Raw genomic sequence first — 27,455 nt, 5'->3', positions numbered from 1 at the left:
CAGATCCTAGACACAGAGCTGGAGAGACTAACTGGGAAAGAAATGCGTGTTTCATGTAGGCGTGAGCATTTCTGAATAAGAGTTCACAAGCCTGAAGTCACCTTTGTCTATTATAAAATGTAAGCTTTGTGAGGGTTGTAATTTTTATCTGTTGTGTTCACTGATGTATCCCTAGCACCAATGATAATGTCTGGCACAGAGCAGGCACTCAAATATTGGTTAAATGAATGAACTGTGGCAGAAGTAGCTTAATAAGGACTAAAATTAGAATGTGACAATAGATATAAAAAGGACTATATACATAAATGACACTAATAAAAAAAAATAGGCCCCTTAGTAGCTGACACTTAGTTCAAGCCAAAAAAGTTAACTGTATTAAGTTTCTGAGATTTTAAAGTTCCTGGTATATGACTTCTAGGCTTCTTCTATCTTTGCAATTTCAGTGTTCAGGGTAATTGTACACTGTTCCAGTAACCTTAAATGAAAGTATCTCTAAAAATTCTGGTGCTCACAAAACATTTGACATCTTTTAAAGTAGAAAGGGGTTAAAAAATAAAAAAAACCAAAATCGTGTTTCTCATCATTATATATAAAAGTAGCCTAGCTGGTATACCCTATAATAAGGAAAACTGATATCATTAGACATTGTAAGATCCTTAAGAAAATGGTACATGCTGTAAATTCACTGTTATTTATTATGTAAAGAAAAACCACAAAACTAACTTATCCAATCAAAAGGGTTTTTGTTTAACTGGATTATAGTGTCCTAATATAATATTATGCTGCCTTTAACATTTTATTTTAGAAAATATTAATAGACATGGAAAAATGAGTAAGTGAAACTTACTACTGTGTATGAGATTATGGTGATTTTTATTTTCTTGTTTCTGTATTTTCTAAGTTTAACAATTAACTGATCTAGTTTCTAGGTAGAAAACCTGTTCTTAAAAATGTGTTTAATATTGATGCGGAGAACATTTTATCGTTTTCTAAGTTTTGAAGCTTGGTAATCCATTGTGTGGAGATGTCTGGGGAACTGGTTTGGCATGGTAGAAAGGAAAAGTGAGAGGATGACATTCTGCAACTCTAATATGACTAATGGAGTTTGTTACATAAACATTTAATAGCATGGTAAATACTAGGAATACTACGCATACTTGTTTCTTAGGACACATTTGCTTGAAAACAAAAATTCAAGAATTTTTGCATGATTTATTTAATAAACCAAATGAAGATACAAAAAAGTTTAAAGGATTCCAAATTTTAAAATTTTGTTTAAATACAAATTCACTCTGAAATATGAAAACATACAACATTAGACCTCTAAACATAATGATTTTTTCATCTACAAAAATTTTTCTGTGCTATACTAGAAAATTCGAAGAGAAAAATTTTTCTTGAGAAAGTAAATGTACATTATTTACAGCTGGAAAAGTAATCTAAAAACTACTTCAGAAACTAGGATATATATATGTATATATCTTTGTATGCAATTTCCCCCCACCCCCACCCCCAATAAAAAAGTGATCCAAAACATAAAGCGACGGTGCTTTTACAGCAACTGACTACTTGGCCGGATTAGCCCAAGACTCAAAATGCTTTCTGGGCCCTTAAGAAAGGTCTTTGACTCTTTTACAACAGCAGTATATCATTAAGCATTCAACAGTGGCCCACACAGGCCTAAGGAGTTAATGAACAAAGGATTTTGGAAGAACTTAAGCTTATGGCAGACCTTACTGATAATGGAAGAACAAATTTTGTGGAGCCACTTATTTTTCTTCTGTATTTTAGCTATATTTACATTAGGATATAACCTGATAATGTTTTAATTGGCATGAATTTAAAATATAGGAGTTAGAATCATAAGATTTAGAATTAGAAGGGAAATTGGAGATCATCTAGTCTAATACCTCCTTTCCTTTCATGAGCACAACTGAGGCCCTGAAAGATTAAGTGGCTTGCCCAAGGTTACACAGCTAGTTAGTGGGACAGCCACTCTTAGGCTGATGCTTTTATACTATCCTGCTTTCGGAGATAATTCCAAAGCAGTCAAGGTTCAGCCACTTCATGGGCATGTTGAGATTTTTTAATGTCCTATTTTACATACCCATAGTTCATAGTGCAGCCAACTAAAGTCAATCTAAGTGAAACCATAATTTTAACAAAGCATAAAATAGATTTTTTGCACTTGAAAGAGTCAAGACTTAATTAACATGCATGTGGAATGAAAACAGTTCCTATATAAATTTCCTGTTACCTTACATTTAAGTACTTATTTACAAAAGAATCAGAAAGGCTATTAAAATGTAAAATTAGAAAAGTTTAAAAATGCTTATGATGTAGCAACAAAAAAAATCGCAAAAGAATGTTTTCATAGTATAAAATGTTCCTTCACAATTGAATTCTGAAACATTTGGAGAACAAACAAAAGCACTTGGGTTTTCCCTCCCTCATCGAACGTCAAAATTAACTCTAAATTATTTTAACAATTAACTACAAAAATCAGGAACCTCTGTTGAATTTGTCATAGGATCAGAGAGTTTGCAAACAACTGAAAATGTTCAATTAAAAAACAATCATCCATAATTCCTTTGGTACATTAATTAAAAAGAGTTGGGTTCCAGCAGTTCATTTTGTTTCATAGCTACCTGAGAGGTCAGTCCATTGGAACTGGACACCACCATCACAAAAGGCTGTGGCTGTGCCTCCATCTTCTCAGTGTCTTCATCCAAATTATCTTCGACCTCCTTTTTCTCTACTTCCTGTATGAGAGTTTTTGTTTCTTGAGCTTTGATAACTGAAGTGATGACAGTGCCAGGTGGGTGAGCAACCAGTTGTGAACTTCGAGAAAAGGTCACCACAGGTGTAGTGGCACTGAAGGATGGAGATGAAGCCATACTGCCGGTTCCATTGCAAATGGACTGAACGTTGCTAGTAAGGACCTGCTGTACGTGGGCAGGGCTAAAGACAATAGGAGGAGAACCCGGCTTCTGTGACTGCAGCATGACATTTTCTTTCAGTACTGTCATGGGCTGTGAGGACGGAATGGCTTGTAAAATAAATTTCTGCGATCCAGCACCCGATGATGGATCTGTGCTGGCTATAACTGTTGTAAGCGGCACTGTCTGGAGTGTTACTGTATGCAACTGCTGGTTACCCGCAGAAACAACCACTGGGACTTGAGCTGGAGCCTGTATAGTCCTATTGAGATTATGAAATAAAAGTGAGAAAATTAGCCTATTCCACATCATTTAAAAATTTTACATTTGACAAGTCATTATGACAGAATACAAGTTATACATTTCAAATGCTATTTCTCAAATTTTCAACACAATGTAACAGATATTTTTGCCAGACTCTATTAAACACTGTAGACACAGAGATGCCCAACACAAAACTCTCAGGCCTTTAACTGTGATACCATCTGGTGAGTTCTACCGACAAAAGATCTGTATAAAGTGCCACATTAACACAAATAGGGAAGAAGGGAAATATCAAAATGCTCAGCAAAGGCGTTACATGTGAGCTGCTTGAAAGAAAAGCAGGAATTTAAAAACAAATGTGTTTGATTCACTCTCAATATCTGAGGAATAATATCAGTAGGCTGTAGCTCATCCACAACAATGAGTAAGTTCATGTCATTATAATTGTTTTTAACCTGTTTTTCTATAGTTATAGATGAAAAACACTAATTAAAAAGCAAAAACAAAAAAAAAGTCTTAAATGTACTTGTGGCTGAATTATTAAAATAATTTTAATATTTCATAGTTAATATATTTACATAAAGCAAGTCATGTCTATAATTGACTTCTGAGGGTTCTTAGCCTGGCAGAGAGAACATAAAAATAATGACAAGCTTCGGCAAACAAACAGAAGTATGGGTTAGCAATTTTCTAGGCTCAAATAATTTCACGGATTTTAGTCATAAAGTTACAATTTAACGTAAAATCTTTTGGTGCTGTTAATCTAGCATTGCCAGTTTATGTGCGGTTGTTAATCCCATTTATTGAAGAAAGAGGTACATAAATGTTATCACAAGTCAATCTAATTGTAAAAGTTCACAGCTGTGAAATTTATCCTTATGGTCACTGTTAATAGAAAACAAACTGCAGTTGAAAAAACTCAGCATCTGGATCTCAACTGTGTTTTTATTTTTTTCTCTCTGAATTTTGTAAAGCTATTTTATGAAAATGATTGCTACTTCAAATAGGTAACAGACTAGCTCTCATAATGTCAATTATTGCCAGTAGATTATTAAAGCTAAATTGTAGTAAGTTACAGGTATGTGGCTTGACATATATAAGACAAATTAAATTCTGGAGGAGAAAATAAATGGGCTAGGTGGAAAGATAAAAAGAAGGATCAGCTCAACTCACAGGTTGAAATGAAGTGGGAAGACACAGGATGACTAGAGCTCACCCATTCATCTAAGATACTGATTCCCATGTTCAGATTGTCAGCCATTATGAGGATCAGTCTACAGCAGGATATTAACAGCTCTTTTGAATGACAGAGCTAGAACAGATGTGAGTTAGGTAATGAGGATTTAGTAGGTGACTACGGGATGGCTAAGGAGCAAGCTTTTGTGGCACGGTGGTTAAGTGCTCAGCAGCAAACCGAAAGGTCAGCAGTTGGAACCCCCCAGCCACTCCACGGGAGAAAGATGTGTCAGTCTGCTCTTGTAAAGGTTACAGCCTTGGAAGCCATATAATGCAGTTCTACTCTGCCTTGTAGGGTCACTATGAGTCAGAATCGAATTGACAGCAATGGGTTTTGGTGGGGTTTAGGGTATGGCTGGAATCCCTGGGTGATGCAAACCATTAACATGTTCAGCTGCTAACAGAAAGGTTGGCAGTTCAAGTCTACCCAGAGGGGCCTCAGAAGAAATGCCTGGCCATCTACTTCCAAAAAATCAGTCACTGAAAACCCTGTGGAGCACAGTTGTATTCTGACACATTTGGGGATCGCCATGAATAGGAATTGACAACAACTGGCCAGGGTATGGCTAGGAATAAAGTCCCGACACACTAACATGACTGGGCAGGCAGGGGTGAGTTGAAAAGAAACAGAATCAGTGTGGCAGCTAGGGAGCTTTTCAAAATACACCCCCCCACTCACCCGAACTAGCATATCTCGGGGAATCTGAGCCATACAGCCAGATAAAACATTCTTAAAATAAAAAAGACCCAAGAGCTTCCTGTGCCAAGAGTTTATATACACGTACACACAGAAAAAGAGTGCTTAGCAGAGAGTAAGCACACAGATTCTATCTATAAAAATGTATAGCCTTGCCAACGTAGATACACATTTATATAAGAATTAAGGCCATAATATATGCCGGGCTGTTCTAAGTACTTTCATGTTATCTTCACCCTCACAACAACCTTATAAGTACTATTATTTCCATTTTTCATATGCGAAAATTGATGCACAAGGAGGGTGAAGAGGTGCTATAAGGTGACCAGTTAGATAAGAAGCCATCTGCCTGCAGAGCCTATGTACTTAACCATTTCAACATACTGCTACCTCTTAAGTCCTGAATAACTTCTGCAAAAGATGAATATTTACATTAATTATCCTTTAAACTGTAGCCAATTACAACTCTTTAATACACACCTCCTCCCTTCCTCATTTCCCCTCTCAGATGTGACACAAGCAATACCATACTTGGAAATTTTCCATGCTGCTAATCAGGGCTACCACTAGCTCCTCAATGCTTTTGTTCAGATTAGAAGAAAGTGTTCCTTTCTTAAGACATTTGACTACCATCTGCCAGAAAATATATCTATATCTACAGTGTCTATGATATAAATATATTGGCTTATTTAAACAAATTCGTCTAAGATAATTTTTACTAATAAGAAATCAGAGATTAAAGGATAAGATATTGGATAGCCTTTCCCCCACCACAGCAATTTTTAATTATTTTTTTCTTAGTTAATGATTAAACTGTCGGTTGTGTTTGGTCACATAGGTTATATTAGCTGCTTTTTTAAAATTCTAAGCTTCTTATAACCAAGTGGTACAATGCTTGCTGATTTATAATTCATAAAATTTTCTAAGAAAGATGTACAACATAACATTTAACTTCTGTCAAATATCTACTTATGTGTCAGCAAGTGTCATTTAATCATCACAACCACCTATAAGGTTAAGTGTTATCATCCTTATTTTACAGATGACAAAACAGACTCAGAGTAGTTTGTCTTACTCAATGTCAGATCTAATAATTGGCAAGGTGGAGGGGTGGAGGGTTATGACTACATTCTTCCATCTCCATTACATTACTTTTTAGGTAACATACATTATACATTTTTTAGAGGCTAATTATTTAAAAGACCCTTAAGACAAACCACTTGTTCTTGAATAAACAGACATATTATAAATACTTTTGCTAGGTATACAGATGTCCAAGTTTACCAAGGTCTAATTCCAGGAAAATAATTTACCAGAGGTTCTTTATTTATTTTTAATAATACGAAGCCAGAGTCAAATTTAAATTTGTAAAAACTGAGCACATAAATACCATAAATCAATACCAAAAAAAGTTTAATTAATTTCAACACAGATACATGCAATTATCTGAGATGCAGAGCAATGAGCGAAGGAAGAAAACTGGAATGTTGCTGCTTCATTGTAAATAACTAATAATTCATGTGATTTATATAAATCAACAGGCAGTATCGCATGTCATTAAGCTTACTGCTTTGGGCTAAACTGCTTACCTTAAAAATACTGGCTAGATACTGCCACCTACTAGATGTAACCAAGCTCCTTAGCCTCTCCTTGCCTCAGTTTCCTCATCTGTAAAACTGTCTACATCTCATTGAGCTAAGAGGATTCTATACAATATATGTAAAGGGTATTGCATATAGAGTACTCTATAGCTCTTGTTGTTACATTAACAATTTAGCTAAATTTTAGATAATATTCATTCTACCTTCTCAGACACAGAAAAATCTTAAAAAGTTCTTTCCATGTTTTTATTAATAAGTAGTCACAGGATCAAGAAAGATATTGCTAAACTAATAACTTTTTGGGAGTGATAATATGATTGTACAGAATGATGCCTTTTCTTAAGAGCTGCAGGTTGAATCATTTGGGATGAAATGTCATGATCAGGTCAACTTACTTGACAAATAGTCAAACAGAAAAAAAGAGTATAAATACAGACAGAAAACAAATAAGGCAAAATGCCAGCAATTTGTGATTCTAGGAGGACAGTAAATAGGTGTTCACTGTACTATTTCAACTTCTCCATATTCTGAAATTTTTCATAATAAAAAGCTGGGGAAATTGTAAAAATGCAAATAGAAAAAAAATCACTAAGCAAGGGACTATAACAGATTCTAGAAATTAATTCTTCTAATGAAAAACTAGTCTAATAATATGGTAAAATTTCAATATGATATGTACAATTTGCTTGAAATTTATTTAACATTTTTTTCTTTCTGTATGGTGGACAGGAACAAGATAAAAGCAAAAACTAAGTAATTATATTCAGTACCTGTAAGCCTTCAAGGATGTTGCCACTCATTACCTTTTTTCTTTCCACATCTAGTAACTTCAGGGAATAAAATGCATTCTATTAAAAGTTTAACTGCTAGAAAATAAGCAGGACTTTTGGGTGGAAAACAAAAGATATAACCAAATGAGAGAACTAAAAATTTAAAAAAAAACCCAACAAATAAATACATATATACATACAAACTGAAGGATGACTTACTACGGTAAGAATGTATGACTTAAAGTTTGAGGAAGTTAAATTTTATATTTCTTCATGCTACAGAGGGTCCACTTAGAGAACTTATTATCCTGAGAGAAGATAGGGAATGAATATATACACGACTTCAAGACAAATTCAATAAATATGAATGCATGTTATGTGCCAGATACTATGTTAGGCACTGGGGGAAATGGCAATGCATAAAATCTGGCTCCTACAGATTTAAATATACAGGATGAGGCAGCGATTAGAATCAACTGAAATGCCAGGTGTATATACTAGACCGAGGTACAGGCAAGTCGTCAGGCTTAGCTGGGGAGCACGGAAAGCATAATGAGGTGGCAAGCAAGGCTACACAAACTGGACTGCACTCTGTGTGCAACACAGATCTAACAAAAGCTTCAAGGAAACAGTGTAACAAATCTACTTTAGGACCCTCCAAGAAGGGGGTCCTAGTAACTACTGGCTATTACGTATTTCCTATCAACACAAACACAACACTATGATGGCAAAAAGCCTAGAAACTGATGGGAGGAGCTGCATACTCCCACTGGACACCCGGTTACCACATGTAACCAGCAGGACCTAGAGGAAAATAAAACATTAAAAGGAACAAGAGCTAAAAAAAGTACTCCTTCAGTAAAAGCTGAAGATGCCATCGTTCCTGTCCAATTGAATTAGGAAAAAAAAAAGATCTTTATATTCCTCTTCTTACAAATCAACTAGATTTATGAGAATTAGATTTCACAATGTTGAAGGTTTAAACTGATTATACAAGGAAAACTTAATCATCCAAGTCTGTCTGGATTCTAGGTAACAGTAACTTACTTCAAGATCATTTGAGCAAAACCCAGCATTTACATTCTGGAGTAGACAAATAGAGGAGTGAAGTCTGCTAATTAAACTAATCAAAGAATCGTTTTTATTGGCTTTGGAAGGGCTCCTATGTTTTATTATACTTCAGTTTCTAGAAATTCACAGACAGTAGAAACAGAAAAACTGAATGACACCGCAAATGCCCATCTAGATTTTCTGCTTCCCCACCACAGCACCAGCACCATCACCATTCTAAATCAGTTGGGACCAGTCCCAACTTTCTGCGAAACACTAGTCAAAAAACAGACAGGGTTCTCTTGGTCTATCTGTTATTTCACGTCTTTCCTGGGGATATGAGGTAAATATGATTTGATTAAACAAACAAACATAAAAAACTATTCTTCCAACTTCTGCCATTCTACAAGCCCGAAAAAGAGAACACGGCAACCTTAGAGTCTTGGTCTCCCTACCTGTTTGAACTTTAGAAGTATCCCATGATAGGATCATTCCAAGGAATAATGTTTATTATCTTGAAACTAAATGTGTGCTGAAAGATCTTGATACATAGATTTATACTGAACGTTTACAGCTTTTAACTTGGTTGAAAAAAGATCTGAAACTATTCTCTGGATTTTCTTACATTTGGATCACTCCTAGTATGGATCAATCCAGTTATATACTGCATTAGACTTAAATTGGTACAATAATGTCAAAGTTTAAAAATAAGGAATCACTGATAGACGACTAACATAATATTTACTGCTACTGAAACAATCTGTTGATCAAGAATTTACCTCCAAAGGTTCTAATTTGGCCTCATTAGCAAGATAAGCAACTGCTTTGCTTTGCGCCTCACTTTCTTCATCTGCAGAATAGAGTCATAAACTACATCATGGGATTTTTTGAATATAGTACTTTTCAACATATGGTCCACAGACTGGTGCCAATCTGTGAATGTCTGTTCCTGGTCCATGAGGAGATAAGTACAGAAATTAAGAGTAAGCATTTAGAAACATTTATGTAACAATTTGCCAGAGTATTTTTATATCTATTAAATCTAAAAGTAAAAGAAAAAAACAGAGTTCTAGCTTAAAATCGATATGATTTTTATTTTCACTTCAGAATCTCAACCTACTTAACCAAATAATGGCTCTGGTCAGAAACATCACATAGTGGCATCATGCAGTGGGTAACTTAGTTTTCTCACCTAATACTCTGAACGGAAGAATTTAATGTTTCCTCTTGCATGCTATTCGTTACAGTTGCTTCTCCTTCTGGGACAGTTTGTACTGGCTGTACTACATGAACAGTCCTGAAGAGCTGGGTAGGATATGGCGACTGTGTGGGCTGCACTGTCCTCAAAACTTCTGATGGCTGTGCAACTTCCACAGGATCTTTGGGTTTTGCAGCTTTAGCATTTCCTGGTTTGAGAACTGTAGTGGTGCCTTTTATCCCTGTACTTGAAGATACCCTGGATCGGCTTGCTTGGTTCCTACTTGAAGTGGTTGTTGAAGACAGTGATGGATCTGAAGACTCTATGCTGGAACTTGGATCCTCATCATCTATATAAATAAGATCTTTTGGCATTTCCTTAAACTGATACACCAAGCGCTGACCTTCCACTTTTGCCAGAATACCCCTTTGGTAATAGTACCTATTGAAAGCAGACAATTTCATCAATATTTTACTCAATCAAATGTAAGTTAAAATGATATTCAACAAAATCAAATGTTGTGAATCATAAACAAAGGCTTAAAGCTGAATATATGAAAAACACACACATTTACTCACACATACAGAAAAGTCATTATTACCAACTAAATCTAAAATCAGTTCCAACTAGGGACTATTATTGATAAAGCATGTGGATTATTCAGGACCTTTACTTTTCTTCTCTCCTCTACCCTTCTGCGATTTCCCTTATTCAGATATAATCAAATCTACTACAAATCCCCACCCTCAAGAAATTGTTTCCCCTTCATAGCTTCCTATAATCTGCTTTCAAAGTTCAAATTTGATTCAGTTATTTGATTGTGTTGTGTATAACATTTAATGATGTACAAGAAGTCATTTAAAGTTTGTCATCAACTTTAATTAAATCAAGGAGAACCTAAAGTGTAAGCTTAAAAAGAAATACATACACACAAGCCTGTAATTAAATAGTTCTAGTTTAAGAAGAAGGTTATCATTCAGATCATTGATATTTCTAACATGATTCTCAAGGACATGCATATCTTGAAGAATAAATGACATGATAACAGAAAAACAAATAAAAATGAGCTTAATAATAAAATGGCACACTTGTCCAAAATTTTCATAATGTCTACTATTACTCTTAAAACATTAATTTATTCTACCATAATAAATATCATATTACACCTGAGATTCATGTTTAAAAATGAACCCTCAGTAATATCTTCTTAAGTACTTGCATTATCACTATTTCTACTTTGTGCTGAATTTAAGTTTAATGTTTCAAAACGTATGGGACCCATGGTTCATTTCCAATTACTGGTGATAGCTTAACATTTTCTAATCCCTTTATAAATAAAATATCTGTTTTTTGTACAAAGATTCCTTGGAAGGAAAATATTTTCCTAGACTGCAATAAGATTTCTAAATAAATGCATACTGATTTTAGTATGTAAAATAAATTCAGTAAGTAATGTTCACTATGTCTTTAGTCCCTTAATTTTTTAGAAGTTACCTATATTTTAAGTATTTAGAAAATGAGATTCTTAACACAATGAACTGTAAAAACTTCACATACCTGAGAGCTCTTCCCATGGTCTCATAATTCATATCAGGTTTATTTTTGTGCTTCCCCCACAACCTGGACACTGCTTTAGAATCTACCAATTTAAAAATGCCTTTTTCTCGCTGGGTCCATTTGATATATTTAGGACAGGTAGCTTTGTCCTGAAGCAGTGCCAGTAGAAACTCCCAAAGATAAATTGTGTTCCCTGAAACAAAAGCAATTTCCTTTTTAACTCACCAAAATTTCCTTTAAAAGAACACAATAAAATATAACTTAAAAGCCTTATAAAAGTTCCATCTAAAATTATATGAAAATATTACATAATTTAGTCAGATTTCTGAGATATAAGGGTCATAATTTTCAGAGTCTAATATAGATCTTTTCATTGGTCCCTTATGAGATGTCTGAACAGATCAATCTTAGATTTGTGATTACTTAGTTGGAAAGCATTTTGAGACTTTTTTTTTTCCTGCCTCTTTAAGAACCATTACATAAAATAAGCAGCAGTGGAAAAGTTGTACAAAATCTTTCAATAGTTGTTCTCTTCATATCAGAGGCAGAACATCAGCCACATAGCAATTTTCTCCAAATTTGGGAAGTAGTTATGAAAATATTAGAACATTAAGACAACATAATAAAGTGCCTATGAAGTGAAAACCTAACCTGGCTAAACTCTTCTAAGAGCCTCATAATGTAATGAAATAATGGATTCCTTTGACATGGAAGTGAAAATCACTCAAACAGATTTCTTCGACTACATTATTAACATCTCTTTACAGAAAGTGCTAAACATATCTTATAAACGTGGCAGCAATAAGATCCATTTTAATATGTCAAGGAAGCTGGTGGTTTCTACTTACAATATGCAGACACTCTAATGTAATCTGAATGCTATTTGACCTGTACGCATTATAGGGAAATTACAGTAGTACTCACCCTTCCCATCTTTGCTTTTCTTCTTCACAGATATGTTTGGCGTAGTGGCTGGGGAATCTGGCCGCGGTGGTTTAGTTTTTCTCCCTGCAATCAGAAGAGCTCTGCATAATTGTTCGCCCTCAAAAGTGAGAGAGAATGGACCATTTAGCTGTTTATAAAATGCTATAAACACCAAGCCATGGTGTTTTCAATTGCCTCATATGCATGCAATAGCTGGACAACGAATAAGGAAGACAGAAGAAGAACTGATGCCTTTGAAATACGGTGTTGGCGAAGAATATTGAATATACCATGAAATGCCAAAAGAAAGAACAAATCTGTCTCGGAAGAACTACAGCCAGAATGCTCCTCAGAGGCAAGGATGACGAGACTTCGTCTCACATACTTTGGACGTGTTATCAGGAGGGACCAGTCCCTGGAGAAGGACATCATGCTTGGTAAAGTAGAGAGTCAGGAAAGAGAGGAAGACCCTCAAAGAGATGGATTGACACAGTGGCTGCAACAAAGGGCCCAAATATAACAACGATTATAAGGATCGTGCAGGACCGCGCAGTGCTTCGTTCTGTTGTACACTGGGTCACTATGAGTCAGAACTGACTCGATAGCACCTAGCAACAACAAAATACTATTTTGGCATTTATTCTGAATTTCAGGTGCCAAATGCTTAGGTGACAGATATCGGCCTCCTAAAAGGCTGTTTACTAAAAGCAAAATAACTTTAGCAATAGTTGGACAATTAATGTAGATTAGATTACAAATTTATGCAGAAAATGATACTTTACTCATCTGTAAAAATGAGGTTAAGTTTAAAACATTATATTTTGTCTTTGAGGTGACAATACTGGCATGGCTTCCTTAAAATTTTGGAGAATGTTCTTGAGGCTGAAAAACTTGGGCTCAAAAAATAAGCTACATAGGTTTGCCTGCCTTTTGGTTATATAAATTTTTAAGGTAAGAGAAGCAGATTTTTAGTTCTTCTCTTCTAAATACATGCCTGCATACAGTTAGTTCTCAAATACTAGACATTTCCCAGAACTCTAGGGATACAGAAAATGTTTGAGCAAAATTTTTGGACTACATAGTTAATTTTTATTTTCCTGTATGTTTTTAAATATGTCATTTTTCTGTACTTCTTTCCAATTCACAGCTAACAAATTTTATGGGTGTCCATCATCCAATCTCTACACATCCAGTCTGGGTAGGCCAACTACTCTAAAGCCTTGTTTGAGATCTTCTTTTACCACTTATCTAGAATCGCAGCTTGGTGGCAATGTTGCCTATGATTTAAGTTGAGATGATTATGCTGTCTGAACAGAATACCATTCTGTATGTGAGAAACAATGAAGATTAAGCATAAATGGCTATTTTAGTTAGTACCTCCTACCCCAATATTCCTGAGGCTGACTCTCCCTCTTTGGTCTAGATCATAAGGGCAAATTCTGGACTAATGGAGGGCAACAACTAAGAAAAGCAGAATTCTAGAGCTAAAGTGTCATGGTTAGTAGTAAGCCATCCCCACAGAAACTGAATAGGAAAACATTTCTGAAGTGAGTAACAGGCAAGGAGAAGAGGGTCAAAAAGGCCGCTCTTCAGGCTTCAGACCCCTCCCAAGACTGCCAATGTATGCACATGGAACCGTCAGCCAGGTATCTCAACTTCCACAACTACAGATTTCTGCAGAGAACCCACTCAGAAGGCAGATGCTTCTGGCTCGCTGTGTTCATAACAGATAGTAGACGCGAGGACACACTACATGCTAGAACCCATGACTTCAGTACCACCTACCTTCCTACCATCTCTTTTGTGCTGTCTTACCTGCTTTTTTCTGTGCTTCAATTTTTCCTACTTACCTGTCTATTCTTAGATGACATTTTCTTTATTCCAATTGTTTCCCTCCATAGCTTAAGTCATGGTAGAACTGCTGGTAACCTACCTACTATCCATTCTCCACATCATCTTCCTTACTATTCAAGGTGGCAATGTACACAGCTTCACGTGAATTACAGCTTAGAATTTTTGGTTGACAGTTATTTCTTCTCAGCACCTTGAAGATACCCAACTCTTCCAGCTTTTATTTGGAGCTTCTGTGATTCCAATCTAATAATCATTCCTGTTCAAGTATTGTAGTTTCTCCCTGGTTAGTTTGTTTCTATTTACTTCTTTTTTTGTGGGGGAGGGGGCAGAGAAAGGGGTCTTCAGTGTTCTGCGTTTTTATTGTGATATATTTATAACGCATGGATTTATTTTCACTACCCTACTCAGAAATTGCCATGCTGAGGGTTAATGTCACTCTGACAGTCTTAATTATTATCTCTTTGAATATTGCTTCTTCCTTACCCTACAGATTCTCTCTTCCCAGAGCTTTGAATAAACATGTAAACCTTTTCATTTAATCCTCCACAACTCCAACTCTTTCGTATTTTTCACTCAACATCAGGTCTATACTGGAGCTCACTAGTTACCTCTTCAGAAGTCTGCTGTTTAACACATGTATTATGTTTTCCGTTTCATTTTTCATTCCTGTAAGTTCTATTTGTCTTTTTTATCATATTATTTGGTCTTTTTCTTTAACAGCTTTATTGAGGTATAATCGACTATCAATAAACTGCCTAAAATTTACAATTTGATATGTTTAGGTAAAACCAACACCACGATCAAGATAATGAACATATCTGTCACTCACAAGTTTCCTTGCACCCCTTGGTAATCCATACATCGTGCTTCTCCCTACCCTGTTCAACCCACAGGTAACCACTGATCTGCTTTCTGTCATTATAGCTTCGTCTGGGTTTTCTAGAACTTTATATAAACAGAACCATAATCGTTTTTTTGTTATTTTTGGTCTGGCTTCCTTTACTCAGCTTAACTATTCTGAGATTTATCGATTTTTGTTGTGTATATCAACAATGGAAACCCTGGTGGCTTAGTGGTTAAGTGCTACGGCTCCTAACCAAAAAGTCGGCAGTTCGAATCCACCAGGCACTCCTTGGAAACTCTATGGGGCAGTTCTACTCTGTCCTATAGGGTCACTATGAGTCGGAATCAAGTCGATGGCAACAGATTTTGTATCAATAGTACATCCCATTTTATCACTGACTAGTATTCCATTGTATAAACATACCAGAAATTTATTTATCCAATCAGCACTTGAGGGACATTCAGGTTGTTTCTAGTTTTGGGCTACTGCAAATAAAGCCTCTAAGAACATTCATGTACGAGTATTTGTATAAACATATGGTTTCATATCTTTTGGGTAAATACGTAGGAGTGGAACAGCTGGGTCACATGCTAGGTACACATTAAACTTTTTAAAGAAACTGCCGACTGTTTAAAAAAAAATTTTTTTTTTTTACTCAATTGTTCCAGCACTCATTTGTTGAAAACACTATCCTTTCTCCACAGAACTGCCTTTGCACCGCTGCTGCAAAATTAACTGACCACCTGTGTATGGGTCTATTTCTTTATTCTGTTCCACTCTTCCATTTATCTGTCTTGATGTCAATAGCACACTGTCTTGATTACCGTATTTTTCATGCAAATAACGCATGTCTTCTACATTTGTTTGTCAACTGAGCCCTCTCCCTGAGAGCTATTTTCAGAAGTGCCCCTATGCAATTTTTTTTTACATGTCGCTATAAAAAATTAGCATAGCACATTTCTGAAAATACCTCAAGGGGAAAGGGTGCAGTTGGCAAATAAATGTAGAAGACGCACATTATCACATTATTTACATAAAAATACGGTCCTGTAGCTTTATTTATAATAAGTGTTGAAGTCAGGTTGTGTAAGTTCATCAGCTTTGTTCCTCTTCATCAGGTGTTTTGGCTTTTCTAGGTTATGTTTCCACATAAATTTTAGCATCAACTTGTCAATATCTACAAAAAAAGCCTGCTAATATTTTTATTAGAATGGCATTGAATCTTTAGATTAGGGGAGAAATGACATCTTAACAATATTAAGTCTTTTTAGATTCATGAACATAGTGTATCTCTCCATTTTTTGGACTTCTTTAATTCTAAGAGCAATAAGTTGTAGTTTTAAGTGCACGAGTCTTACATATTTTGTCAGATTTGTCCTAATATTTTCACATTTATTGATAATGATGTCAAATTCTAATTGGTCACTACAGTATATAAAAGTACAATCGACTTTTGTATATTGATCTTGTATCATGCAACCTTGCTAAACTCACATATTACTTCTCGTAGTTTTTTGTAGGTTCTATAGCATTTTCTATAGGAGCCCTGGTGGTGCAGTGGTTAAGCACTTGGCTGCTAACTGAAAGGTCAGAGGTTCAAACCCACCAGCCACTCCACAGGAGAAAGATGTAGCACTCTCTTTCTGTAAAGATTTACAGCCTTGAAAATGCTATGGGGCAGTTCTATTTTGTCCTATAGGTTTGCTATGAGTTGAAATCAACTCGACAGCAATAGGTTTGGTTTGACATAGCATTTTCTAAGAAGCCCTGGTGGTACAGTGGTTAAGCATTCGGCTGCTAACCAAAAAGCTGGCGATTTGAACCCACCAGCCGCTCCACAGGAGAAAGATTGGCAGTCTGCTTCCATAAAGATTTACAACCTTTGAAACCCTACAGGGCAGTTCTACTCTGTCGTACAGGGTCACTAGGAGTTGGAATCGACTTTACGGCAACTGGTTTGTAGCATTTTCTAGGCAGACAATCATATCTGCAAATAAAGACAGTTTGACTTCTTTTTCAATCTTGAGGCCTTTTATTTCCTTTTTCTTTCTTTATTGCATTGTCTAGAACTTCCAGTACCCTCCTGAATAGAACTGGTGCGAGCACATATCCTTGCCTTGTTCCTAGTCTTAGAGGGAAAATACTCAGTCTTTCACCAGCAAGATGTCAGTTGTAGGTTTTTTGAAGATAGCCTTTATCAGGCTGAGAAAATGCCGTATTATTGTTGGTTTGCTGAAAGTTTTTACCAGGAATGGATGTTGGATTTTGTCAAATGCTTTTCTGCATCTATTAAAATGATCATGTGGTTTTTCTTATTTGCTTATTAATATGATTTACACTGATTAATTTTCTAATGGTAAGTCAACTTGCACTCCTGGATAAATCCTACTTGTTCATAATATATTATCCATTTTAGGTATCATTGGGTTCTAATTGATTCAATTTTGTTAGGAATTTTAGGATCCATGTTCCTAAAGGATATTGCTTATAGCTTTCTTTTCTCATAATGTCTTTGGTTTTCGTATCAGAGTAATGCTAGCCTCACAGAATGCAGTGAGAAGTAACTCCTCCCCTTCAATATTCTGGAAGACTTTGTGTAGAATTAGTATTATTTCTTCCTTAAATGTTTACTAGAATTCACCAGTGAAGTCTCTCAGTGTGAAGTTTTATATTAGGAATAGTTTTAAATATCAGATTTAATTTCCTTAAGAGAACCAACTTCTGACAGAAATCTTTATTTTTTAATTGTATTTTACAGACCAAATCAGTTTCTCATTAAACAATTAATCCACATATTGTTTTATGACACTGGTTGTCAACCCTGCAATGTGTCAATACTCTCCCCTTCTTGACCCTGGGTTCCCCATTTCTATTCGTCCAGCTTCCTGCCCTCTCCTGCCTTCTTGTCCTTGCCCCTGGGCTGGTGCACCCATTTAGTCTCATATACATGGTTGAGCTATGTGTATCATTGTTTGTTTTATGGGCCTGTCTAATCTTTGGCTGAAGGGTGAACCTCAAGAGTGACTGAGTTAAAAGCGTGTCCAGGGGCCATATTCTCTGTCAGACCAGCAAGTCTGGGTTCTTTTTTGTGAGTTTGAATTTTGTTAAGAGAACCAACTTTTGGATTGATTTTCTCGATTGTTTTTCTGCTTTCTCGTTCATTGATTTCCATTCTGATCTTTATTACTTCTTTTATTCTGCTTACTTTGGGTTCCATTTGCATTTCTTCTTGTTTCATAAGGTGGAAGTTGAAGCCATTGATTTGATAGATTTACTCTTTTCTCATACAGGCATTTAGTACTATAAATTTTGCTCTATATTCCCGTTTAGCTGTATCCCACAAATTTTGAAGTTTTCATTTTCATTCAATTCAAAATACCTTATAATTTCTCTTTGATTTTTTCCTTGACCATTGGGTTATTCAGTAGTGTGATTTTTAGTTTACAAATATTTGGGCATTTTTCCAGAAATCTTTATGTTACTGATTTCTAATTTAATTCCAATCTCATCAGAGAACACAGTTTAAATGTCTTAAATCCTTTTAAATTGAAACTTGTTTTATAGCCCAGAAAATGGTCTATCTTGGTAAATTGTTCTATGTGCACTTGAAAATAATGTACATACTGCTGTTGTTGGGTAGAATGTTCTATAAATGTCAATTAAATTAACATTGTTCAAGTCTTCTATTATACTAGATGATTTTCTCTCTACTCATTCTATTAATTATTTAGAGATGGGTATTGAAATCTTGGACTATTAATGTGGATCCTTGCATGTTTATCAATTTTTGCTTCGTGTATTTTGAAACTGTTATTAAACACAGAAATATTTAGTTTTTTTTTATTTTTTATTTTTATTTTTTTTATTGTACTTCAGGTGAAGGCTTACAGAACAAATAGTTTCTCATGAAACAGTAGTACACATATTGTTTTATGACATTGGTTAACAACCCCACAACATGTCAACCCTCTAACTTCTCAACCTTTTTTTTTGGTGAAAATACACATAGCCAAAGATACACCATTTCAAAAATTTCTACGTGTACAGTTCAGTGACATTGACTATGCTCTTCCAATTGTGCTGTTATTCTCTCTTAAGATGAAGGCTTACAGAACAAAATAGTTTCTCATTTAACAGTTACTACAAATGTTGTCCTATGACAATGGTTAACAATCTCACAACACATCAACAATATCCTTACTCAACCTTGGGTTCCCTATCACCAGCTTCCTTGTCCCCTTCTGCCTTCTGGCACTTGTCACTGGACTACTGTGCCTTGTTAGTCTCATTTGGTTTTATGGGGCTGTCCACTCCCAGGCTGAACGGTGAACCTCGGAGATAACTTCACCACTGAGCTAAAAGGGTGTCTGGGGGCTATACTCTCGGGGTTTCTCCAGTCTCCTTTAGGCCAGTAGATCTGGCCTTTTAATATTTAGTATTTTTATGTCTTCTTAATTATATTACATCTTTATCATTATGAAATGACGTTACTTGTCCCTGGTAATATTCTTTTGCTACTTACGCATCTTTTCCATAGTTTTTCTTTTAACCATTTTGTGTCTTTATACAGTGGGTTTCTTGAAGGTAGCATACAGTTGGCTCTTACTTTTTTACCCAATCTGACAATCCCTGCCTTTTAATTAGGGTGTTCATACTATTTACACTTAAGGTGATTATTGATATGGTTCGGTTTTAATCTACCATCTTGCTATTTGTTTCATATTTGCCCTATCTGTTCTTTTTTCCCATGATTTTGGGTTGAGGATTCTAATGATTCCACTTTATACCTTTTGTTGGTTTATTAGCAAAAACTGTCTGTTGTATCACATTAGTAGTTACTTTAGAGTATTTTTCTTTTTTTTGCATGACAAACTTGAACCCTTATTCTTTTTTAGTATGTAATATTTCCTTGTGTTTTAGGTGAAAGTTTACACAGCAAAATAAGTTCCTATTTAACAATTTTTATGCAAATTGTTGAGTGACACTGGTTACATTTCTCACAATGTGTTAGCATTCTCATTATTTCCATTGTTTGTTCTGTTTCCATTTATCTAGTTTTCTGGTCCCCCCTTTCCGTCTCTACTTTAGGATTAATGTTGACTGTTTGAGGTCATATAGTTGATTATTTAAGGGAGCACAGTACTTACGGGTAATATTATTTTGCAAGCCACTCTATTATATGGATATAATAGAGTGGCTTCAGTTCCAAGTTCAAAGGCTATCTTACAGCGATAGTCTAGGGGGTTCTGCTAGTCTCTATTGGCCCAGTAAGTCTGATCTTTTTTAGCAATTTGAGTTTTTTTCTTACATTTTCTCCCATTCTACCTGGGAGACACCTTCTACTGTGTCCCTGGTCAAAATAGTTGGTAGCTGTAGCTGGGCACCATCTAGTTCTTCTGTTCTCAGGCTAGATTAGGCTGTGTTCCTGTGGGCTATTAGTTCTATGGAACTAACAGCTTCTGCTTTAAGTCTCTGGCTTCCTTCTTTCTCTTTTTTGTTCCAGACAAATAGAGACCAACAGTTGTATCTTAGATGGCCACTCTCAGCTTTTAAGACCCCAGATGTTACTCACTAAACTAGGATGTAGAACACTATCTTTATGAACTATTTTCTGCCAGTCGACCAAGTTGTCCCACAAGACTACAGTCCCAAGTCCTCTAACCCAGTAAACCAATCCCACGAGGTATCTGGATATGTCTAGGAAGTCTCCATAACTGTGCCCCCATATGCTTTTTATATACATGAATGTATATGCAGCATATGCAAACATGTACTTTAGAGTTTTTAATATACATATTTAATTTATCACAGTCTATACCTTCTAGTGAAATAATTCACTTTACAATGAGAACTGTACAACTATATACCTTAATTTCTATTTTCAGGGACTATGGACTATTATTGTCATACATTTTACTTGTACGCATGTTATAAACCCCAAAATATATTATCTTTTCTTTCAACTATTGATCATTTTTTAAACAGATTTAATTAATTTAAAAGTTTTACATTTACCACACAGCTACCATTTCCAGAGCTCTTCATTACTTTGTGTACATCCAGGTTTCCATTCAGTATCATTTCCCTTCTGCTTAAAGAACAATTAACATTTCTTATAGCATAGTTACGCTGATGCTGAATTCTGTTATTTTCATATACATGAGAAAAGTCTTTTTTCTTTTTTTTTAAAGATATTTTCTTTGTTCCTAAAAGATATTTTCACTGGGTAAAGTATTCTAAGTTAATAGTTTTTTCCTTTTAGTACTTGAAAAATGTTACTGCACTGTCTTCTCACTTGTACTATTTCCAATGAGAAATCTGCTATCATCTTTATCCACGTTTTTTCTCTCTGGCTGCTTTTAAGATTTTCTCTTTATCATTGCTTTTGGGCAATTTGAATATGTGTCTTAGTGTGGGATTTTCTTCATGTTTCTTGAGCTTGGGATTCACTGAACTTCTTGGATCCATGGACTTATAGTGTTCCTCAAATGTGAACAATTTTTGGCTGTTATTTCTTCAAATTCTTTTGGTTCCCCTTCCCTCCATTCCTTCAGGGACTCCAGTGATACATATATCACTGTTGATATATGTCCAAAGTTGTCCATCACCACAGAAACTAACTCAAAATGGATCAAACACCTAAATAAAAAATCTATAATGATAAAGATCATAAAAGAAAAAATAGGGACAATGCTAGGAGCCCTAATGCATGGCATAAACAGAATACAAACCATAAGTAACAATGCACAAACACCAGAAGAGAAACTAGATAACTAGGAGCTCTTCAAAATCACTGGCAGCTCTTCAAAATCAGACCCTTATGTTCATCAAAAGATTTCACCAAAAGAGTAAAAAGACAACCTACAGACTGGGAAAAAAATTTTGGTTACGACAAATCTGATCAGCATCTAATATCTAAAATCTACAAGATACTGTAAAACCTCAACAACAAAAAGACAACCCAATTAAAAAATGGGCAAAGGATATGAACAGGCACTCCACCAAAGAAGACATTCAGGTGGCTAAAAGACACATGAGGAAAAGCTCATGACCATTAGCCATTAGAGAAATGCAAATCAAAACTACAATGAGATTACCATCTCACTTCAACAGGGCAGCATTAATCCAAAACACACAAAATAATAAAAGTTGGAAACGCTGTGGAGAGACTGGCACTTATACACTGTTGGTGGGAATGTAAAATGGCACACACACTTTGGAAATCAATTTGGCGCTTCCTTAAAAAGCTAGAAATAGAAGTACCATACGATCCAGCAATCACACTCCTTGGAATATATCCTAGAGAAATAAGAGCCATCACACAAACAGATACATGCACATCCATGTTCCCTGCAGCACTGTTCACAACAGCAAAAAGATGGAAACAACCTAGGTGCCCATCAGTGGATGAACGGATAAACAAATTATGGTATATTCACACAATGGAATACTATCCAACAATAAAGAACAATAATGAAGCCATGAAACATCTTGTAACATGGAGGAATCTGGAAGGCATTATGCTGAGTAGATTTCATTAGTCGCTAAAGGACATATATTGTATAAGTCTACTATTATAACAACTCAAGAAAAGGTTTAAACACAGAAGAAAACATTCTTGATGGTTAAGAGGGTAGGGAGGAAGGGAGAGGGATATTCACTAGCTAGATAGTAGACAAGAATTATCTTAGGTGAAGGAAAGGACAACATACACTACAGGGGAAGTCAGCACAACTGGACTAAACCAAAGCTAAGAAGTTTCCTGAAAACAACCGAACACTTCAAGGGACAGAGTTGCAGGGGCAGGGGTCTGGGAACCATGCTTTCAGGAGACATCTAGTTCAACTGGCATAACAAAGTTTATTAAGTTCTGCATCCCACTTTGGTGAGTGGCGTCTAGGGTCTTAAAAGCTAGCGAGTGGCCATCTAAGATCCATCAATTGGTCCCAACCCACCTGGAGCAAAAGAGAATGAAGAACACCAAAGACATAAGGAAAGTATTAGCCCAAGAGACAGAAAGGGCCACATAAACCAGAGACTTCATCAGCCTGAGAAAGAAGAACTAGATGGTGCTTGGATACTACAAGTGACCGCCCAGACAGGGAAAACAACAGACAGTCCCTGATGGAGCAGGAGAAAAGTAGGGTGCAGAACTCAAATTCTAGTAAAAAGACCAGACTTAATGGTTTCATTGAAACTGGAGGGACCCCAGAAGACATAGCCCCTGGACTCTCTGTCAGCCCAAAACTAAAACCATTCCCAAGGCCAACTCTTCAGACAAAGATTAGACTGGACTATGGGACATAAAATAATACTCGTGAAGAGTGTGCTTCTTATTCTTAGCTCAAGTAGATACACGAGACTAAATCTCCTGTCCAGAGATGAGAAGGCAGAGAGGGTTAGGAGCTGGTTGAATGGACACTGGAAATCCGGGACGGAAAGGAGAAGTGTACTGTCACAGCATAGGGAGAGCAACTAGGGTCACATAACAATGTATGTATAAATTTTTGTATGAGAGATTAACTTGAATTGTAAACTTTCACTTAAAGCACAACAATAAAAAAAAAAGAATAAGAAAAATAAAGTTGTCCAACACTTCACTGCTGCTCTGTTCTTTTTTTAATTGGGCTTCTTTTTTCTCTCAGTTTCATTTTGGACAGTTTATATTGTTTCATTCTTCTCTAATCTTTTCTTTGGCAACGTCTAAGGCCATTAATCCCACCTAGTGAATTTTTCATCTCCAATGCTGTAGTCTTCATTTTAAAAGCTTGATTTTTTTTTTGTTTTTAATTTATATCTTCTGTGCCATTACTTAACATGTTCAATCTTTCTTCTAGCTTTCTGAATATAGAGAATGCATTCTTAATAACTTTTAACATTTTTGCCTACTGGTTTCATTACCTTTGTAATTTCTAAGTCATTTTGATTGACTGATTTTCTCATTATGAGTTGTATTTTCTTGGTAATTTGCATGCTTGGTAATTTTTTTACTGGATGATAGATACTGTGAATTTTTTATTGTTGGATGCTAGATATTTTTGTGTTCCTATAGATGTTTTTAAACTTAATCTGGGATAAAGTTAATTTGTTAGGCAGGACCAGAGCTGCATTTAGTCTAGGATTAATTTTCCCCACTACTGAGTGGGGAAGATCCTTTCTAATTCTCTATCCGAAGCCTTCTGAATTCAGAACAGGCATTATTCATCACCTTGTGTGAGCTCTGGGCACTACTCCCTGTAATCCTTTTAACCATGTATTCTTTTACCATACTTTTTATTCTTTTGCTTTAATAACTGTAATCATATTTACTTTAAAGTTTCTATTTGATAATTTCATTATCTGAAGTTCTTACAGAATTAACTCTGGGATAATTCATTTGGGTGGTTCTTTCTCTGACTTTGGGTGGCTTCCTCACATGCATTCACGGTGAGTAGTCAACTGAATATTTGAGGAAGACCCTCTTTGGATATCTGTAATTCTCTCTGTGCATCTCTCTCCTCTCCTATCCTCTGCCTTGCAATCTGTAGTTGCCTCCTGGATTCCCAGCTCAGTCTCCTAAACTCTGGGAGATCACTGGGCTCTGCTCAGATTTTCTTCCTATTCTGCAGCCGAGAAATTTCCTCCAGACAATAAGGTAGAGCAACCATAGTGCTCATCTTATTTCTTTCCTGTCCCTCAGGGATCACTGTCTTTTGTTGACTGATATCCAATGTCTTCAGTACTATTTTTTCATATTGTTTGTCCACTATTTTAATTGTTTCAGATGAGAAGGTAAACCCAGCCTGTTATGCCATCTTGACTAGAAAATGAAGTTTCGTCTGTTCTTTAATAGTCTTATTCTTTTACCATGTTTTTTATCCTTTTGCTTTAATAACTGTAATCATATTTATAACCCTGGGTTTTCCTATGTCTGTTGCTTCTCACTCAGTGTCTTCCTCATGTGTTCCGTGATACCGAAATGTGAGCTCACCTTCAAAAGGATTTTATTTATCTAGAACTCTTATGTGGCCTAGGTTGAGGGTATGTCCTTCCTGAGTAATTTTATTAGAGCTTCTGCCAGATGTTCCAAAGTTATTACCATCTTGCGGCCACTTTTAGGTTAATTACTTGGCTGGGAATTCCCAGAAGTCAGTGATAAATTAATATCTAATCTTAAACTTCAGTTAGGGCGGGCCTAAGATTACAAATTCTCTAAGGGAGAATTCCTCCACTCATAGCCCAGGCCAAGAAACACAAGCTTCCTTGACATCTTTCTGTGCCACTGCATGGATTTTTTTTCCCCAAGTCCTGAGAGTATGGCCCCTCAAGGACTCCAGTTATATGCTGATGTCTCTGTCCAATACTCTTATCTTGCATGGGACCAAGACTTAAGCTTCTGCCTCTGCATGGGCAATAAAATCCAAGTCCTTTGGACACCAAGACCAACATATCCTTATCCAACTTCAGAGCTGCTACAGTGTCAGCTCATGCTTATGATTTTTAGTTTCTTTCATTTTTGGGTCTTGGAATTTCCCTTACATTAGGTTACTGGTTGGCTGGAGATGCCACTAACCAAGATATTAAACTCAGAATATTAAACAAGCTAGAGTAGAATCAGAAGGCAATGAAATGGAAAGAATGTCAGACTACAACACAAGCATGGTCCTAATTTGTGAAAAATTTTAAAAAAAATTCCCGTTTTACACATTCTATCTAACTTTTCCTCTTCTACTACTTACTTGACTTTGAACTCATTATATTTTTGCAGCTAAAATCTTACATAGGAATCTATACTGATGGTTTTCAAACTATGCCTATTGGGAGGAAGCTGACCTGCCTCACCACCCAAGCTCTTTCTTAGCTTGGATAAAAGGGTTTAGTATTAGTTTGATGCTTTAAAAAGTTGGAAAACCCTTTTTGTGTGAGATAGGCCAAGTATTTTAAATGTATAAAATAATCTAATTAAAAAAACAAAAGGAATATGAAGTACCTCTCAATATGTCTTGTTCATTTTTGTTCTACATAAGTTTTTAAAAATGCTTTACTTTTTTTCTTACATTGGTTTTAACTGCCTCCTCATGTAGAAATACCCTTGAATAACAATGATATTTAGATTGCATATCGAGACTCGACCGTAAACGAATTAAACACCCACCTTTCTTTCTCTTGGGCTGTTCTGGTGATGAGATTCCTGGTGAGCCTGCATATGTCTCTTGAACCTGCTGAGTTTCCATCACTTCAGGAATCCCATCTAACGTGACGGATACGTGGGTGACTGGGGCAACAATGTCATCTTCAGATGAACTAAATATATTATTATCTAATGGAAATAAAATCGGCTGATTATAACCAACTTTTTATTATAAATCAAAGTAACTCCTGTTTCTATAAAGTTTAAAGTAGAAATAAAATCTTGAAATCCATTCCCTGCTTTTCATTTCCTGAATTAGGTACCAACTGCTTGACTGGACTGTTTCAGTGTCTTCCTTACTAGATTTCCTATCACCTGTCTATCTTGGTCTCTCCTCTCCATTCTTCACATTACTGCTAAAGTTATCTTCTGAAAACTAAGTCTCATCTGACCATATTATACCTCTGTTTAAAACCTTAGAAAGAAGGATAAAATCGGCGTATCCTCCTATAGTTTACAAGAAGAATAAAAGGAAAAATCAACCTAAATTCTAGCACATAGTACTCAAAGTTTCCACAATTTAGACCAAACTTACCTTTCCAATTTCATCTTCCACCCACCACAAACCCTACACTCCAGTTATGCCAACAAATTTATATCTCAAACATTTTACTCTTTTTCACAAGTTTGTATCTTTGGCCCAAACCATTCTCTCTTCCTTAAATGGCCTTTTCCTGTCTACTCTAACCTATTAAAAGCATATTCATCATTCATCATATTATTTGTCCTGAACAAAATACTCTCTCCATAAAAATCTCTCTCTGATGTTCTCAACTCAAACACTCTCTGCTTCCAGAAGACTTTGCTATCATTTTCATGGCCTTTATTTTGACATTTACTACTGGTTACATAAATATCTGTATTCAAAATTAAATTTAAGTTTCAGGAAAAGAAAACTATCTATTCATTTATACTTCACTTTATTGCCTAATGCACTGTGTATGCTGTTGTTTACCACTGAGTCCATTCAGGCTCATGGCAACCCATGTGTTACAGAGTAGAGTGGCTCCATAGGGTTTTCTTGGCTGTAATGTTAATGAAAGCAGACGGACAGGCCTTTTCCACAGACTGCTGGGTAAATTCGAACCGCCAACCTTTAGATTAGCAACTGAGCACAAACCATCTGCGCCATCTAGGGACCGTCAATGCATACAACCCATTGCTGTCGAGCTGATTCTGACTGCTAGCGACCTTACAGGATAGAATAGAACTGCCCCATAGGGTTTCCAAGGAGTGGCTGGGGGATTCGAACTGCCAACCTTCTGGTTAGCAGCCAAGCTCTTTAACCGCTGCACCATCAGGGCTCCTTAATGCATACAGTATATAGTAAATATTACAAGTATGTAATATG

At 35.9% G+C, this 27,455-nt stretch overlaps 1 protein-coding gene across 13 annotated transcripts in view; it reads right to left on the bottom strand.

The window, feature by feature from the left end:
• Window positions 1-1,079: 1,079 nt before the first annotated feature.
• The window catches only part of ELF1 (E74 like ETS transcription factor 1), a 151,751-nt gene continuing 125,375 nt past the window's right edge, over window positions 1,080-27,455 (bottom strand). For 12 of the 13 annotated variants that reach the window (XM_023731643.1, XM_023731646.1, XM_023731647.1 and 9 more), the window contains 5 exons: window positions 26,069-26,233; window positions 12,237-12,320; window positions 11,313-11,505; window positions 9,750-10,196; window positions 1,175-3,201 (listed from right to left, as the gene is read on the bottom strand). In XM_023731643.1, coding sequence (XP_023587411.1) covers window positions 2,604-3,201; window positions 9,750-10,196; window positions 11,313-11,505; window positions 12,237-12,320; window positions 26,069-26,233 — 1,487 coding nt within the window. In that variant the 3' untranslated portion in view covers window positions 1,175-2,603. Of the gene's footprint in view, window positions 3,202-9,749; window positions 10,197-11,312; window positions 11,506-12,236; window positions 12,321-26,068; window positions 26,234-27,455 lie in introns of all 13 variants that reach the window. The other variant, XM_004376620.2, reaches the window with a different exon arrangement.

This window comes from Trichechus manatus, unplaced genomic scaffold (genome assembly GCF_000243295.1).
Source record: "Trichechus manatus latirostris isolate Lorelei unplaced genomic scaffold, TriManLat1.0 scaffold00044, whole genome shotgun sequence".
Taxonomy (NCBI): Eukaryota; Metazoa; Chordata; class Mammalia; order Sirenia; family Trichechidae; genus Trichechus; species Trichechus manatus.
Note: the sequence above shows the minus strand (reverse complement) of the source record. Positions and strands in the feature narration are given on the sequence as shown.